The 17,610-nt window shown below is 36.8% G+C and overlaps 1 protein-coding gene and 1 pseudogene across 1 annotated transcript; both read right to left on the bottom strand.

The window, feature by feature from the left end:
- Positions 1-577: 577 nt before the first annotated feature.
- LOC122107200 lies at positions 578-2,098 on the bottom strand (annotated as a pseudogene).
- Positions 2,099-2,487: 389 nt separating this feature from the next.
- LOC122107193 (ubiquitin-like protein FUBI) lies at positions 2,488-2,932 on the bottom strand. The gene has a single exon (XM_042678783.1). It carries the CDS (start codon positions 2,878-2,880, stop codon positions 2,488-2,490), a length of 393 nt encoding a protein of 130 aa, XP_042534717.1. The 5' UTR covers positions 2,881-2,932.
- Positions 2,933-17,610: the final 14,678 nt, after the last annotated feature.

The raw sequence follows: 17,610 nt of genomic DNA on the forward strand, positions 1-17,610 counted from the left end.
TTACATAGTTAAGTAAGATTTATTTAGTTTCTCACTTAAGATGGCAAAGGGACTCCTTTTTCTAAGGAAAAGTGTACTGATAACAAAAATGATCTCAGAAAAGTCCCCTTTCCACTCACTGTGTATCCTCACTTCATGTTTCTCCCAATATCAATCTCAGCTTCCTTTTTTTCTATGTTACTGGGGATTGAACCCAAGGTCTTGTGCATGTTTTTCTGGCATATGTAAAGGATCCTTGAAAAATAAAACTTCACAACCTTCAAATCTGAAGACCAGAAACTGAAAGCATTTCAGTCTCCAAAATTTGCATGAAGACACAAAAGGGCGGTAATAACTTCAGAACTTTAGAAAAAGACATTTGCATTTCCAAAATATATTTGATTCAGGTATGTTATCTATTAGCTAACAATAACCATGTAGAGTGGGAAAAAATTAATTCTAAAATGCTATAATATTTTTGCTACCTATATAGTAAATACTAATAGCCATTTTACTAATCCTTGTGTCTAGAAATTATTATATGCTAGTAAACTATTTCCATTCATTTAAAATCATCTTTTTACCTTGCTTCTTTTTGGCTATGAAACTAGGAATTTATTGTTTTCAGAAGAATGAAATAACATTTTATTCATGAATGACTTTTTTCCTTATAAATTACATTCTCTGATTTTTCTTGTCATCTTGCTTCAAGGAAATCCACGTGTTCAGTATGCTTGCTCACAGTTTGGCCCATACCACATGGTTGTTTAGTCCAAATATCGGAGCAGCAAACTGAGCTGAACTTTCTGGAGATTGTATGGTTGAGCGGCCAAGTCCAGTAGGCAGTCGAAGAGATGAGCACACCTTCTGAGCTCGAGTCTGTTGTGAGGGGAGGACAGCTGATGACAGGATATGTAGTGTTTTCAGACATTACTGGGCCCAAGCCATTGCTTCTGCCTGCCACAGCCACAAACACAGTAGGAATGCCATCTCCTTCATACTCTGCCTTAATCCTCAGAGTTTCTTCTGGTCCTTTATGAGCAGATGTTACCCGAAGTTCACATGGAATTCCAAAATTTCCACAAGCTTTTTAAAATTTTCTCACAATGACTGAGATCAGAAATTGAACCCATCAATACTACAACTCTGCACTGATTGTCCGATTTCAGGAGTAACTCTACTCTGCAACCCATTCAAAATTTGCCTTTACCATCTGAAGCCCTTCAGGAGTTACTAGTTTGAGATCACAATAAGACTGTTTGTCTTTCTGCTGGCTCCAATCTCCTGATGGCCAGAGTCTCCAGGAGTCATTATCAATAACGTCAGCCAGAACAATCTTTTTAGTGGTTATATCAACATGAAATTCAATCTTCATATCAACCAGTGTACAGTTCTGGGTCAACCACGATTTCTCCAGTATTTCAAAAATAGCTTGTGTAGCATGACTCATGATATCCACTTCAGTCTGGCCTGTAACAAGTCCAGCAAGGCAAAACGTTGCTGCTATTAGCTTTTTCTCAGACCACTGCGGATCATTGTTGGCATCATCCTTGAAAAACATCTCCACTTTTGGAGGGTAAAACTTATATTCTTCCTTGACACCAGGATTTCTTTGAGAAAGGAGCCAGTTTGCTGTTCTCCTGCACACCCACTCAATTGGAATCACTGCACACTGAGGTGCAACAAACGCTGTCTCCGATGTTTTCCAGGGAAAACAGTTTTAATACCTGCTTCCTGTAACAACTAAAAAATACAACTGGTAATTTTATTGGAGATTATAGCTTTTCCTTCCCAATAATTCTTTATAGCTGCATTTCCTACTGTAATCTGGTCCTTGGATTGCAGGAGAACTTTTCCTGGGTTATTTACCAATTCATAGACTTCTTTTGTTTTCCTCTCATAAAGTTTTTTACCAATGGTGAGCAACTCAACCGTCTCCATTGTCCTGAGCGGGCTGGAGTCTCTGGGCAGAATCGCCAGGATCTGTAAAAGAGCGGTTTTACAGTCAGAGAGGTTTAAGAATGCTGAAGGGAAGTGCTGGCTACTGACACGCCTCGGGCCTGGCTCAGTAGACTCGCATGGCTCCACATGCGCTCTGGTACCAGGGCTGCACGCGGAGGGTCTCCGGTGACGCTACCACAGAGAGGGAGTACTTCCCAGGGGAGTTCTGACAGAGCTTTTAGCAAAGTTTTAGAAATAGTAGACACATTCACTTCAATAATAATGCATGATAGTTTAGTATGATGATACAGAAACATGAGCATCAAATATTTTTCCTACTCAGAGTCTTTTCAAGTTCATATTTGTTTAAACACTAATAAACATGCTTGCTTCTTCCAGAAATGTGTTTGTACATTGTTTTGATTCGCTTTCAAATGGCATGCATCCAACCATCTGAAAAATGGACATCAAAAGGCTTCATTATTATTTACATATTTTTCTGTAATAAAATAGTATGAGTGCAATCAGGAATTCTGGAAACAAAGATATAAACCAACATTACAACGACTATACATTGTATGTCATAAAACACAGATTTAAGGTGGGCACAACATTGACAAAGCATCGGTTGTACTGCATCCACCTCTTGGCCCAGCCAGTCTTCTTCTTCTCCTGTTTGGCCACCTTGGGAGTCTGACCTCTCACTTTTCCACCACGGGCCAAGGATCCATGGACTTTATCTCCAAGCAGGCCGTCGACTATCTGTAGGGTAGCCAGGGCCTCCACCCCACACTGGCCGAGAGTAGCGTCATCCCCCAGTGGCGTGCCTGCCAGGAGCAGGACCTGATCTTCCAGGACGATATCCCCAAGGGAGGCCACATGAGCCTTGATCTGAGCGATCGTCTCCTGGCAGGTCACCTCAAGGGTGTAGAGCTCCTGGGCGCCGACAGACAACTGCATATTGGCAACAGAACCCCGGGACCAGCAGCCACTACCGTGAAGATGGAGTCAAGAAAGACATAACATAATAAAATGTTCACTGATAATATATGACAAATACATAGTATACATATAAGTAAATATCCAAAATATAATTGTCATTTCATAATATTACATGAATAATATGTATATGTGGATGGCAGTCTTAGGACAATTATACAAGGGAAAGCAAATTTTGCCATCCTCTACATTGAAGTCACACTTAAATTGACTTTTACATGTTTTAGTTACTATTTATTTTTTTGTTTTGAAACACATATAAGTTCAGATATTTGGAGTAACAATGATTAAAATTCCTTATGAAAATAAGCAATTATGGTTTTAATATCCTACTTAAGTAATGAAATTTCAGCTTATAAAATGCCATCGAGCCATGATTAGTTGTATGATCTGGAACTCACAAAACTCAGGGATGTTAGGAGCACCCAAGCCAACTCTTTTGAAAATCACCACTCCGAAAACCCACCTGCTGACCAGGCAGGATGTCCTCAGTGTGTGTTAAGCTGTTTTTTAGCAGTCAGGATGAGCATCAGGAGCATTGCAAGAGAGAGGCAAAGAGTCTCTGAAACATTAATACCGGATAGTTTGTGAGAGTTAGTAAGCTTAAACTATTTAGTTTAGATCAACATTATCAGAAAGATATGCTGTTAGCCAAATATCAAAGGTAATACTAAACAAAAAACTCACAGGGTCATAAAGTTAGAAATATGCAGGAAAAATATAATGAGTCAGTATATCAGCTACACCAGTTTCCATAACAAAATACCATGAATTAGGTAGCCTCAAAATAGAAAATTATAAGACAGAAACTGGTCGCTCATGCCTATAATACTAGATCAATAGTAATCTGAAATCTGAGGAATAAGGTTCAGGCCAGTGAGGAAAGTTTGTTTATTCTTATCTCCAATTAACCACTGAAAAACTGGGAAGTAAAGTTGGGGCTCAACAACTAGAGTTTTAGCATTGAACACAAAAGGCTCAGATACAATGCCTATGCCTTGAGTTCAGGCCTAAGGAGTGCCAGAAAAAGAAAAAGAGTAGAATATTATTTTCTCACAGTTGCGGAAGCTAGAAGCCCAATTTCAAGATAACACCAGTATTTGAACCTAAAGAAGAGGATAAATCTGTTTTATTTAGTTTGACAATTTTTATATTAATCATCCAAAAGGACCCTCATGGGAACATTCAGAATAAACCTTAAAAATATGGTCTCTAAGATATCTATGCCAATCAGGTTGAACTATTAAATGAACCATCAAAGTCCATTTGCTTAAAAATACATAAGAATTTCAAGATGTAAAAATCAGAGCATTAAATGAAACATAAGCCCTTTATGTGACTGCACAGATTAAATGCTAATGGAAACATCATTGCTTGATTTATCTAAATGTGCATTTAAAATGCTATTGGCAAGTTCTATTGAATACATTAAAATATGCCATGAATCACTTTGATTTATATATTTTTCTTTTTTTCTTTTTATTTTTTGTGAACATACTGAACAGAGGGGATAAAATTACATGGGCAAGATAATGAGTACATTTCTTATCAAGCATTGCAGCCTCCTCCTTTGGTTACCCTTAACATCCCTTCCAAGCCTCCCCTAGCCCCTCCCACCCAATCCTCCCCCCCCCCATCCACCCCCCCACCAAAGTTGTAAAGTTCATTTTGGACATGACAACTTGTACTTCTCATTGTTGCAACAGGTCCACCTGTATCCTTAAACAACTTGTTTGTCCCTATCTCCTCCACAAATTATACCGACATCGAATATAGTGAAAGCAGGGGTTATACTGTGGGGGAGGGACATACAAAGCAACAAAGCAACAAAGAAATAATCGTTTTTTCTATTTTTTATTTTTTATTTTTTTTATTGTGAAAATACTGTACAGAGGGGTTGCAATTTCATGGGCAAGATAGTGAGTACATTTCTTATCAAGCATTGTAGCCTCCTCCTTTGTTGACCTTTCCAATCCTTTACCACCCTCCCTTCCCCCGCACCGATTCCTCCCCACCCCCAAGTTGTAAAGTTCGTTTTGGACATGACAACTTGTACTTTTCATTGTTGCAACAGGTTCACCTGTATCCTTATTTAAACGATTTGTTTTCCCCTTCCCCTCCACAAATTATACCGACATCAAAAACTGTGACAGCAGGGGTTATACTGTGGGGGAGGGACATACAAAGCAACAAAGAAATAATCTTATAAATGCGTCAGAAACAAATGCATGAAAGAAAGAAAAACATTTAAAATACATATCTTAGGGTTCATTTTCCTAACATCATCTTATCTGACCTTTTCTGCTTGACTCATATATACTAGATATTGCAAATAAGGGAAATCATGGGACCTATGTTTCTTTGGGCTTGGCTTACTTCAGTTAATATAATTTTTTCAAAGTCTTTACATTTTCTAACAAATGGGGCAATGTCATTCTTTCTAATGGAGGCATAGAATTCCATTGTGTATATATACCACATTTTTTTGTCCATTCATCTACTGAGGGGCATCTGGGTTGGTTCCATATCTTAGCTATGGTAAATAATGCTGCAATCAACATAGTTGTCCTGGTAGCTTTAGTGTGGTCTTGTTTGTAAACATTTGGGTAAATACCCAAAAGTGGGATTGCTGGTCATAGTGGAGCTCTATGTGGAGTCTTTTGAGGAACCTCCATACTACTTTCCAAAGTGGTTGAACAAGTTTACACTCCCACCAACAATGCAGTAAGGTTCCCTTCTGTCCACATCCCCTCCAGCATCTGTTGTTATTAGAGTTCTTGATTGCAGCCATTCTAATTGGGGTGAGGTGGTATCTCAATGTTGTTTTGATTTGCATTTCTTTTATGGCTAGGGAGGTTGAGCATTTCTTCATGTGTCTATTGGCCATCCTTCTTTCCTCTTCAGAGAAGTTTCTCTTTAAGTCTTTAGCCCACTTATTTATTGGGCAGTTGTTTCTTTGAGGATTTGTTGTTGGGGGATTTAATTTTTTGAGTTCCATGTATATTTTAGATATGAGACCCTTGTCCGTTGTATGGCTAGTGAAGATCTTCTCCCAATCCGTGGGCTTTCTATTGATCTTGCTAGCTATGTCCTTTGCCATGCAGAAGCTCTACAACTTCATGCAATCCCATTTGTCCAACCTTTCTTTGATTTGTTGTGTTTCCAGGTCTATATTAAGAAAATTTCGGCCTGTGCCAAGGAGACCTAGGGTTTCTACTATTCCATCCTGTAATGTTTTCCGTGTGTCTGCTTTGTCTCCGAGGTCTTTGATCTATTTGGAGTTGATTCTGGTGCAGGGTGATATACAAGGATCTAGCTTTAGTTTTCTACAAGTAGTTAACCAATTTTGGCAGCACCATTTACTGAAAAGGCTGTCTTTCTTCCATTCTATTTCTTTAGCTCCCTTATCAAAGATTTGATGGCTATAGGTCTGTAGGTTCATTTCTGGGTTTTCAATTCTATTCCACTGGTCCTGAGGTCTGTTCTTGTGCCAGTACCAAGCTGTTTTAATTTCTATGGCTTTATAGTAGATTTTGAAAATTGGTATTGATATTCCTCCAGCAGTGTTCTTTCCATTGAGGAGCATTTTTGCTATTCAGGGTCTTTTATTGTTCCATCTGAACTTTTGGATTGCCTCTTCTATTTCCTGGAAGAATGAGGTTGGAATTTTGATAGGCATCGCATTGCATTTGTAGATAGCCTTGGGAAGTATTGCCATTTTCACGATGTTAATCTTTCCAATCCAGGAGCATGGGAGTTTTTCCCATTTTCTAAGTTCTGTTTTGATTTCGTTTTTCAAGTTTTTAAAGTTTTCATTATAGAGTTCCTTCACTTCTTTGGTTAAGTTAATACCTAAATATTTTATTTTTTTGTGGGGGTATTACAAATGGAGTTGCTTTCCTAATTTCAGTCCCTCTTTTCTCATTGTTGGCATACAGAAAAGCCATTGATTTTTGAGGGTTAATTTTATACCCTGCTACTTTGCCAAAGTTTTGAATCAGCTTGAGTAATTTGGGAGTGGAGTCTATTGGATTCTTTAAATACAAGATCATGTCATCTGCAAAGAGGGAGAGTTTTATTTCTTCTTTCCCTATTTGGATCCTCTTTACGTCTGCATCTTGTCTTATTGCTGTAGCTAGGCATTCTAATACTAGGTTGAAGAGAAGTGGAGAGAATGGACATCCTTTTCTTATTCCTGATTTAAGAGGAAATGGGTTTAGTTTTTCACCATTAAGTATAATGCTGGCTGTAGATTTGTCATATACAGCCTTTACTGTATTGAGGAATGTTCCATGTATTCCTAATTTTTCCAAGACCTTCATCATAAAGGGGTGTTGGATCATGTTGAATGCTTTTTCTGCATCTATTGAGATAACCATGTGGTTCTTATCCTTGCTCCTGTTGATGTGATGAATAATATTAATTAATTTGTGTATATTGAACCAGCTTTACATTCCTGAATTGAATACTGTTTGATCATGGTGTATGATTTTTTGGATGAATTGTTGAAGTCCATTGGCCAAAATTTTCCTTAGAAGTTTTACATCAATGTTCATCAGAGAAATGGTCCTATAGTTCTCTTTCTTTGATGAGTCCCTGCCTGGTTTTGGGATGAAGGTTATGATGGCATCATAGAATGTGTTCGGTAGTGAACTTTCTCTTTCAATTTCATTGAAGAGTTGGAGGAGTATTGGTGTGAGCTCTGCTTTGAAGGCCTTGTAGAATTCCACTGTAAAACCCTCTGATCCTGGACTTTTCTTAGCTGGGAGGTCTCTTATTGCTGTTTCTATTTCGATGCCTGATATAGGCCTGTTAAGATGGTTTAACTTATCTTGGTTTAGTTTTGGCATGTCAATATTTGCTAGGAAAAGGTCCATTTCTGCCAAGTTCTCAAGCTTATTAGTATAATGTTTTGAGAAGTATTCCCTTAAAATGTTCTGAATCTTGGTTGTTTCCGTGGTGATATTTACATTCTCAACTCTGAGTTTATTAATTTGGGTGTGTTCTCTTCTTTTTCTGATAAGATTTGCTAAGGGTCTGTCAATTTTGTTAATTTTTTCAAAGAACCAAATTTTTTTTTGTTGATTCTTTCTATAGTTTTTTTTGGATTCTAATTCATTTAATTCTGATTTAATTTTAATTGTTTCTTTCCGTCTACTGGATTGTGGTTTATCTTGCTGCTCTTTTTCAAGGAGGTTCAGATGTCTCATTAAATTGTTGGTTTCAGATCTCTCCAATTTGTTGTTGTAGGAACTCAGAGGTATAAACTTGCCTCTGAGTACTGCCTTTGCTGTGTCCCAGAGGAGCTGGTAATTTGTGTGCTTATTTTTGTTGAATAGCATGAACATTTGAATTTCCTTTCTAATCTCTTCCTTGACCCACTCATGATTCAGCAGTGTGTTGTTCAGCCTCCATGTGTTACCGGACTTTCTTTGGTGGCTTTTGATGTTGAGTTATAATTTTATTCCCTTGTGGTCTGAGAGAATGCAAGGTATAATTTCAATGTTTGTGAATTTGGACATGTTTGCTTTGTGGCCTAAAATGTCGTCTATTTTGGAAAATGTTCCGTGTGCTGCTGAGAAAAACGTGTATTCTGATGCTGTTAGGTGAAATATTCCGTAGATGTCTGTTGAATCTACTTCATCTATGCAGTTGTTTAGATCTGTGGTTTCTCTGTTGAGTTTTTGCCGAGTTGATCTATCTAGTTGGGAGAGTGGTGTGTTAAAATCCCCAACAATTAATGTCTTTGGATCTATGTGGGATTTGAGGGAAAGTAGTGTTTCTTGGATAAATTTGGGTGCTCCATTGTGTGGCCAATAGATATTTAGAATTGTAATATCCTCCTGAAGGAGAGATCCCTTAATTTGTATGTAGTGACCTTCTTTATCTCTTCTCACAAATTTTAATTTGAAGTCTATTTTATCTGATATTAGGATTGCAACTCCTCCTGTTTATGGGGGCTGTTTGCTTGGTAGATTTTGTTCCAGCTTTTCACATTGAAAATGTGTTTGTTTTTATGGGCAAGATGTGACTCCTGAAGGCAGCAGATAGAAGGAGCTTGTTTTTTAATCCAACTAGACAGTCTATGTCATTTAATTGGAGAGTTAAGTCCGTTAATGTTAAGAGATAGGACTGAGAGGTATTTGGGAGTTCCTGCCATGTTATCCAACTTCTTGGGGGCTGCGAAAACTGGGTTCTTCCTATGGTTCTTGTATTCTCAGTTTGGGTGCATTTTCTTGGCCTTTATTGTTGTCTTGTTGGTTTTCTACGTGTAGGACATCTTTAAGAATCTTTTGTAGGGCTGGTTTGGTGGAGATGTATTGTTTCAATTTTTCTTTGCTATGGAAGGTTTTTATTTGGCCTTCAATTATGAAGGAGAGTTTAGCTGGGTACAGTAATCTTGGTTGATAGTTGTTTGTTTTTAGGGCATGGCGTACATCATTCCAGGCTCTTCTTGACTCTGCTGAGAAATCTGAGGTGATTCTAATTGGTTTCCCTTTATAGGTGATTAATCTTTTCTCCTTGATGGCTTTAAGGATCTTTTCCTTGGTCTGAATTGATCCTGTGTGGATTATAATGTGACAGTGGGATGTCCTATTCTGGTCTGGTCTATTTGGAGTTCTAAAAGCTTCTTGTATTTGAATAGGCCTATCTTTTTGCATGTTTGGGAAGTTCTCTGCTAGGATCCTGTTAAACAAATTTCCTAGACCATTAACTTCTGTTTCTAGGTGTTCCTCTACACCCATTATTCTCAGGTTTAGGCCTTCTGATGGTGTCTTCCATGTGTTGAATAGATCTATCCTATTTCTTGGATTTGTCTTGGATGGTTGTATGTTCTTTCTCTATAATATCTAGGCTGTCTTCAGTCCCCGAGATTCGATCTTCTGAATGGTCTAACCTACTATCAAGGTTTTGTACTTTGGTTTTTTTTTTTATTTCTTTTCCTTCTAGTTGGTCAGCTTTGATGGCTTCAACTTCTTTGTTGGAGCTTTGTTTTAGATCTTGTATGAACTTCTTGACTTCCTTAATTTGGTGTTCAGTATGGTTTCCTTGGACTCCCATTCCTTCTGTTGGGTTCCATTCAGAATTCCCTTTGTGGACTACATGAGTTCTTTCAGCTCTCTGTTCATGGATTCCATGAATACCTTTAGTCATCTTTGTGTATTCTCTTCCTTCTCTCTCAATTCCTGTATTACTCTTTGATTAGTTTCCTCATGTTCACGCGATTACTGTAGCTCTCTTTGAGTGTTTTCAGCATGTTCACTCCATTCCTGACTTTCTCTTTGTCTGTTCTTGGCCAGCTCCTGCAACTCCTGTCTATCTCTTTGACTGATGTTAGCCTGCTCACGTCATTCCTTTATTTCTCTTTGAGTGTTCTCAAGCTGCTCATGCAATTTCTGTATCAGTCTTTGAGTAGCTTCCTCACGCTCATGATATTCTTGTATTGACCTTTGGTTTGCCTCCTCTCTCTCCCTATCACGCTCATACAGAGTCCTTTGTAAGTTTTCAATCTTCTCATTTACAGTGTTTACCAGTAGTGTTTGTAGAGCTTTTTGGGAACTCTCCTCTGGATTATTCATTATCTATCCTGTCCCCTGATTATCATGAGTGGGAATTGAGATACCCGGACTTGCCTTTTTTCTTGTGTTTTTCCTGCTTGCCCTGCACATTTGGAATGAAAGTAACATCAGTTTAGTGCTAGAGCGCTATCTTAAGGTAACCATCAACCAAAGTCTGTAGTAGCACAGTCAAAAGTCTGCAAATTCAGGGCTGGGCAGGTGGCTCAGTGGTAGAGTGCTTGTCTTGCATACTCGACGCCCTGGGTTCGATTCCTCAGCACCACATAAGCAAAAAGAAAAAAGCCAGAAGTGGCGCTGTGGCTCAAGTGGTAGAGCACTGCCTTGAGCTGAAGAGCTGAGGGACAGTGCCCAGGCCCAGAGTTCAGACCCCACGAACGGACCCCAAAAAAAAAAAAGTCTGCAGATTCACTCTAATTCAACAGATATATCTATTCAACATCAAACAAGTATGTATTAACGGGCTACGAACTGCAAAGAAGAATTTGGCAAACCAGAAATTATTAGGTTTAGGAAGAGATGTGGGTAAAATAGGAATAGAGGGATGTGAAAAGGCAGGGGGAGAGCTTACTTAACTAAGTCCTAATCTCAAAGCGGGAAATAGGTTGGATAGAATGATAGTAGAGAGAGAGAAAAAAAAGAAGAGAAAGAGAAAAAAAGAGAGAAGAAAAAAAATAGAAAAACAAATATTAAAAATTAGAAAGTGAAACACTTAAAAACTTAAAAATTATGCAAATTTAAAAACGTAATATGGGTAGGGATAGAAATGAGACGTGAAAAATTTAAAAATAAAAATCCTTAAAATGTTATATAGGTATAAAGAGGTAGAAATACTATTAAGGAATTTAAGTCTAAAATTGAATTGAGTAATAATTTTCTGCATTAAGTGTGTGCACAATGGGAGATAGGGTTTAATAATCAACTACAGGTGTATTTGAGGATGAGCAGAACAGCAATTAAGTCATGCAAAGAAGAACAAAAGAGAAGAAAAGGTGAAAAGAATGAGAAGGAAGGAAAAAAGAGGATCAAAAGGTCAGTAGAGCTAAACAAAAAAAAATTAAAAAAGAAAAAAAGAAAAAGCAAAGAAAGAAAAAAAAGAAAAAAGAAAAAAAAGCACACACATTTTTATCCCTAAAATAAAAATTATAAGAGGAAGAAAAAAAAAATTAATAGAACAACTTAAAAAAAACAAGTTAAAATTAATAATTAAAAAAGGTTTTAGAATATTTTTTTTAAGTACAAAAAGAGAGTTCTTTGATTTTTTTTGGGGGGATGGGAAGATCCTGTATCTCCCTTGTGTCTGTATCCAGTCTCTTGGTGGAGTCTCTGATCTGCTTGTGGTGTTTGATTTTCCTGTGGCTTGGTTGGTTTCTTAATTCGATTAGTTTGAGCAGTCAGAAAATGCTCTGCTTTACCCAGGATTTTGTGATCCTCCTCCCAGGCTAGTTCACTGGGAGGTTAATCTGCTTTGAGTATCACAAAAGAGGGAGATGGCAGTTTCCTCTAGTTTAGAGATGTTGTGATGAGGCTAGGTTCTGAGTTGAGGCCTTTTAACAAACATTAGCTTTTCCCTGAGAGGCTAGCTTCTGAGACACTCACAGAGCCCAGCCTAGAGCCATTCTCAGGGTTTATGTTTACTGAATTTCAATTGATTTTCAAGGCTGCTGTAGTGAGGGGCAGCCTCTGGCTCTGTTTACCCAGTGAAGAAAGCCACTCCTGGGGTTGGCAGCTCGGGCTGGGTGACTTTTCCCTGGGTGGAGCTGATCCTGGCAAGTCAGGTTTGGATCCTGTGACCTGCTAAATGGCTCTTGTTTTCTTCCAAGACCTGGGTTGGAGCTAGCTGCTCAGCCAGGCCTTTGCCAGTATCAAAGATGGAGATCTCTGGTAGTGGGGGGAGGGGTGACCTTCCCTACTTTGCTCCCTGGGAAGGAGTGAGGATGTCAGGCTTCTACTCACTCCACCGGAGTCTTGGTTCCTGGGTCGTCTCTGGTCTGCAAACTACAGGATGAAGATATCGGCTCCTTGTCAGTTCTTGCTGGGGTTGAGTAGAATCCTCTCACCGGCCTTGTCTGGTGCCTTTGTCCCAAACTCACTGTGTTGCAGGTATAGAGGCTAAGGCTGCTGCCATCTCTGCCGTTGCCCCCGCCGCCAAAGCCTCAGCTGCTGGCAAGTGCTCAGATCTGTCTCCTTGCCTGGGTTTTCCCTCTCTGGCCTAACTCTCTGTCCTGTGATGGCACACTTGGTGTGATTCTCTGGCTTAGGACTGTTCACTAGAACACTAAAACTGCTTTCTATGGGAGAGCTTGTTTAGCCTCCAGCTTCTCCTCCGCCATCTTACTGGAACTCCTCTTTTGATTCTTTAAATAACATGTAAATGGAATTAAATATTTAAAAAAAATACTCGGTCTGTTCAATTTCACTCAACAATGATTGTCATATATATCAGCTCAATAATCTATAAGACATTACTATTCATATATAAATAACATCTCATTGTAGGAATACTCTAAGTATTAGGCATTTATTTGTTTAAGGAAATTTGAGTTGCTTTAATTTTTGACAATTGTAAATTAATTTAATGTAAAAATTTATATATATTGTTTAATGTTGTGTTTTGTATTACATTTGAAGAATAGGAATGACTGAATATAAAATATACATATAATTATCTACTTCTTTTTTGCAGTCCTGGAGCTTGAAATCTAAGCCTGGGTGCTGTACCTGATCTTTTTTGTCCAAGGCTAGCACTCTACCACGTGAGCCACAGCTCCACTTTTCGATTTTTGTGGTTAATTAGAAGTTAGAGTCTCATGGACTTTTCTACCCAGGTGGGCTTTGAACTTTGATCCTCAGATCTCAGCCTATTGATTAGCTGTAATTACAGGTATGAATCAGAGGCATCTGTCTCATAATTATCTTAATATGTAACTAATAAACTTTTCTTTCACAATCAGTGAGAGCTCCAATTGGTCTATGTTCTTACTAGCATTTCATAGTATCAGATAATCTAACAGACTTGTAGTGTTATTTTAGAATTTTAAATTTTCATTGACTTTAATTATATTACACTAGCTTCATGTGTATACACAAAGTTCATAAATATTCTTTTGTCTAAGCACTTTTAAAATATTTTTTCCTATTTGTATTTGATTGTTGTTAAGTTCTAAGAATTCCTTATACATTCTTGAAACAAGTTTTTGTTTTGTGAATTGGAAATATTTTCTTTTGCTGGACAGCTTGTCAAATTTTAAATATATAAGTACGAAATAATTTTCGGTATATTTTGCATGGTGATGCTATTTGGTACAATTCTTATTTCAATAAGGCTGAAAATTTTTTCTGCTCCAACTTCATTTGAAAATATTTTGTGGTATATATATTATATTTTTATGAATCTAAATTTAAATGCTGATTAGTAGCTGGTTACTTATCCAAACACGATGTATTAAGAGTATTATCATTCTGGGCACCCTAATTTACCCCTATAATCTCATTTATTAAAGAGTATAAACATTAAAGGCAGCTCAGAAAATAAATTAAAAAGAGATTTAGTCTCAACAAAACATTTGCACACTATATGCCCATTGCAGAACTATTAATCATAGTCAAGGTTTGGAAATCACCCAGATGCCATTCAATAGATGAATTAATGAATTAAATGTATTCACTCCCACATTAGAAAGAATGATATTAAATCAATTGCAGGGAAATTTATGAACCTGGAAAAATATTACTGTAGTATCACCCAGAGAGAAAAATGTTGTATGTTTTCTCTCATATGAGGAAGCTAGATCTAATTTATACTAATTCATCACATATATGTAAACAGCAACAAGGTCATATGAATTTATATACAAATATATTAGCTAATGTATTGTATTTTCAGGAAAGAATTCTAATGCTATAGCGTCTTTGAAACTGACGTTTAACAAAAGGAATGGTAGGAAGCTCCAACTTGTATTTAAATGGGGTTGTAATGAAGGAGATGGTGGTAAATGAATGTAAATAGGAATATTGAAGGGATGGTTTGGTTTGGGAGAAATAGAAAATGATGAAAGGGGTTGCATCACTCAAAATGCATTGTACTCACAAACTAACTTGTTGAAACCAGTTTGTACAATTGCTTAAGGATAATAAAAATGAATATCCTTAATAAGAAAATCTGTATAAAGTTTGGTAAGAAAAATAGTTATTCTAAAACTATGAATTATTCTATAACCTGACACAAGTATACTGAACTATAGTATAGAGTGGTTCCCTGAGAAGTCACACTTTTATATTTATGACTGTAAAGATACTTTAGGTTAGTAGAATCCAACATTATTTCTCCTTCTGTGATTGTCTCATTACATGTAGTATATTTTTGTATTGAAACAAGTACTAGAATTGCCTTCTTATTCAAGGCTGTATAGTGTCCAATTATGATTATGATGGAATTTTCTTTATCAATTCATGTATTGAATTATTTGATTTTTTATATACCTCGAATATGAATTACGAATAATACTAAAATAAAAATGAGTATATGAATATTATTTGAGGACTTTGTTTTAATTTTTTCGTGGGGGGGGCCCGGTCATGGGGCCTGAACTCTGGGCCTGGGAGCTGTCCCTCAGTTCTTCAGCTCAAGGCTAGCGCTCTACCACTTGAGCCACAGCGCCACTTCTGGCTTTTTTCTTTTTGCTTATATGGTGCTGAGGAATCTAAGCCAGGGTCTCATGCATGCAAGGCAAGTGCTCTACCACTGAGCCACCTTCCCAGCCCCTTTGTTTTAATTTTTACATTTAATATAAAGCAGAAATAAGATTTCTGTAGTTGGTATTCTATTGTTGTTCTGTTGTATTTTATTATAATTTCCAGATTCATATCTAAACTTTATGCATTATAAAAGGAAAATATTAATGCCCCATACATTAATAATATATGGAGTTCAGTGATTTTAATTTTCTCCTTAATGCCCAAAATGTAAGAATTTGACTAACGTCACATGCAAATTCTTGACTCTACAATCATAAAAAGCACTCAATCTTTAAATCTTCAATTAATAAATGCTGTATACATGCACCAGTTAGAAGATATCCACAACTGTCTCATCTCTTCTGTCTCTCCTACTGTCCTTGATTGTACCATGCCATATAGTTCTTGCATGCACATACCTTATATAAACCTGTGAGCTTAATTTGGCATCATACAAGGATTTTGGATCTGTCACATTTGCTTGAAGAAGTGATGAGGATTGTTTGGAATCTGGGGGCAGTTTATGACTCACCCTTAGTAATATGTTTACTGACACTCATCATGTACAATGGACAATGATAATCTCTTATACAGAAAATAAGTAGGTGTATTTAATAAGCTAGCTATGTGTTCCACAATTTCCAACAGGTAAATGGTCATTAAACATAATGAAGTAGTTTAATGGGAGTTAGATTTATTTGAATCATTCAGAAATCCCAGTAATATGTTATCTGTGGTACTTTTTGAGTAATTTCCACAGCACAATCATTCTTTCACAATTTCACTTCATAATTTGTGTAAATGAAAACATTATTCACCTCTGAATAAAATGCTAAGAATCAAGTACACAAGAGAAAAATAATAGTGCAATTTTTGCATCAAGGAATAAGATTACAATACATTAGTTCTAAAACTGAAGGAGAAGAAAACAGTTCCAGTAGTACTAACTGAGAGTTTCACTTGAATTAACACATATTTGCTTAAACTTTCTAGTGACCTTCATGTTAATGAGTCAGGTACTCACTGGGCATGTGATATAAACTATATTCAAAAAGATTCATTTTATATATATGTATATATATATATATATATGTATATATGTCATGCTAGGTCATAAAAGATCTAAAACACAATTATTTTGTCTCCATATCTCAAATTCCTGAACATGCTCATCTTTAGAGAAATATTCTAGGACAGATTACCTGCCTATGTCCCTTCATAGAGAAATCATTAGAACATTAGAGATCCCTTCCTCATCATTGTATGTTCTTGGAATCATTCATATTAGAACACTGGAACTTTAGCTCCAACTCTGTACTAGGCAGATATTTAATCAACATCTCAAAATACAGACAACATGAACACAGTCATCACATGACTCAAACTTTTAACCCAATGATCATATAACACTAACTCCCTAAGACTACAAATGCCAAAATTCCTATGGCTTCATCTTTTACAACAAGTTATTAGGGATATTGATAAGATGTCCTCATAATTCATCATATCTTCCAATGAATTTATACTATTCCAGATATCATAATGTAAACTCATAATTACAATATTCTCTTCTTTTTGTGAAGTATAATATGTCAGTTTTTTCTTTGTTTTTTTTATTGTGAAAATACCATACAAAGGGGTTACAATTACATGAGCAAGGTAATGAGCACATTTCTTATCAAGCATTGTTGCCTCCTATTTTGTTTCCCTTTACCATGCCTTCCCATCTCCACACTCCCCCCGCTCCCCCATTACCAAAGTTGTAAAGTTCGTTTTTCGACATAACGTCTTGTACATCTCATTGCTGCAATGGTTCCACCTGTATCCCTATTTAAACAATTTGTTTTTTTCCCTTCCCCTCCACAAATTATAACAAGATCAAATACATTGAAAACAGGGTTTAAAGCGTGGGGAAGGGACATACAAAGCAACAAAGAAATGATCTTATAAATATGTTAGAAACAATAGCAAGAAACAAAAAACATTTGAGTCCATATCTTGGGGTTCATTTTGACTAACATCAAATTATCTGATCATTTCTGCTTGTCTCAGACATATACTAGTTATTGCAAATAAGGAAACCATGGGACCTATGTTTTTTGGGCCTGGCTTACTTCACTTAATATAATTTTTTCCAAGTATATCTGTTTCCTAATGAATAGGGCAATGCCATTTTTTCTGATGGAGGAATAGAATTCCATTGTGTGTATATACCACATTTTCTTGATAAGTTCATCTACTGAGAGGCATCTGGGTTGGTTCCAGATCTTAGCTTTGGTAAATAATGCTGCAATAAACATAGTTGTGCTAGAAGCTTTAGTATGGTCTTGTTTGTAATCATTTGGGTAAATGCCCAAAAGTGGGACTGCTGGGTCAT

This window comes from Dipodomys spectabilis, unplaced genomic scaffold, assembly GCF_019054845.1.
Source record: "Dipodomys spectabilis isolate Male_0828 unplaced genomic scaffold, ASM1905484v1 ptg000048l, whole genome shotgun sequence".
In the NCBI taxonomy this organism is placed as follows: domain Eukaryota; kingdom Metazoa; phylum Chordata; class Mammalia; order Rodentia; family Heteromyidae; genus Dipodomys; species Dipodomys spectabilis.

What these genes read in the sequence shown, in the direction of transcription:
- LOC122107193 (XM_042678783.1), bottom strand. Translation starts at nt 2,880, where the DNA reads ATGCAGTTGTCTGTCGGCGCCCAGGAGCTCTACACCCTTGAGGTGACC.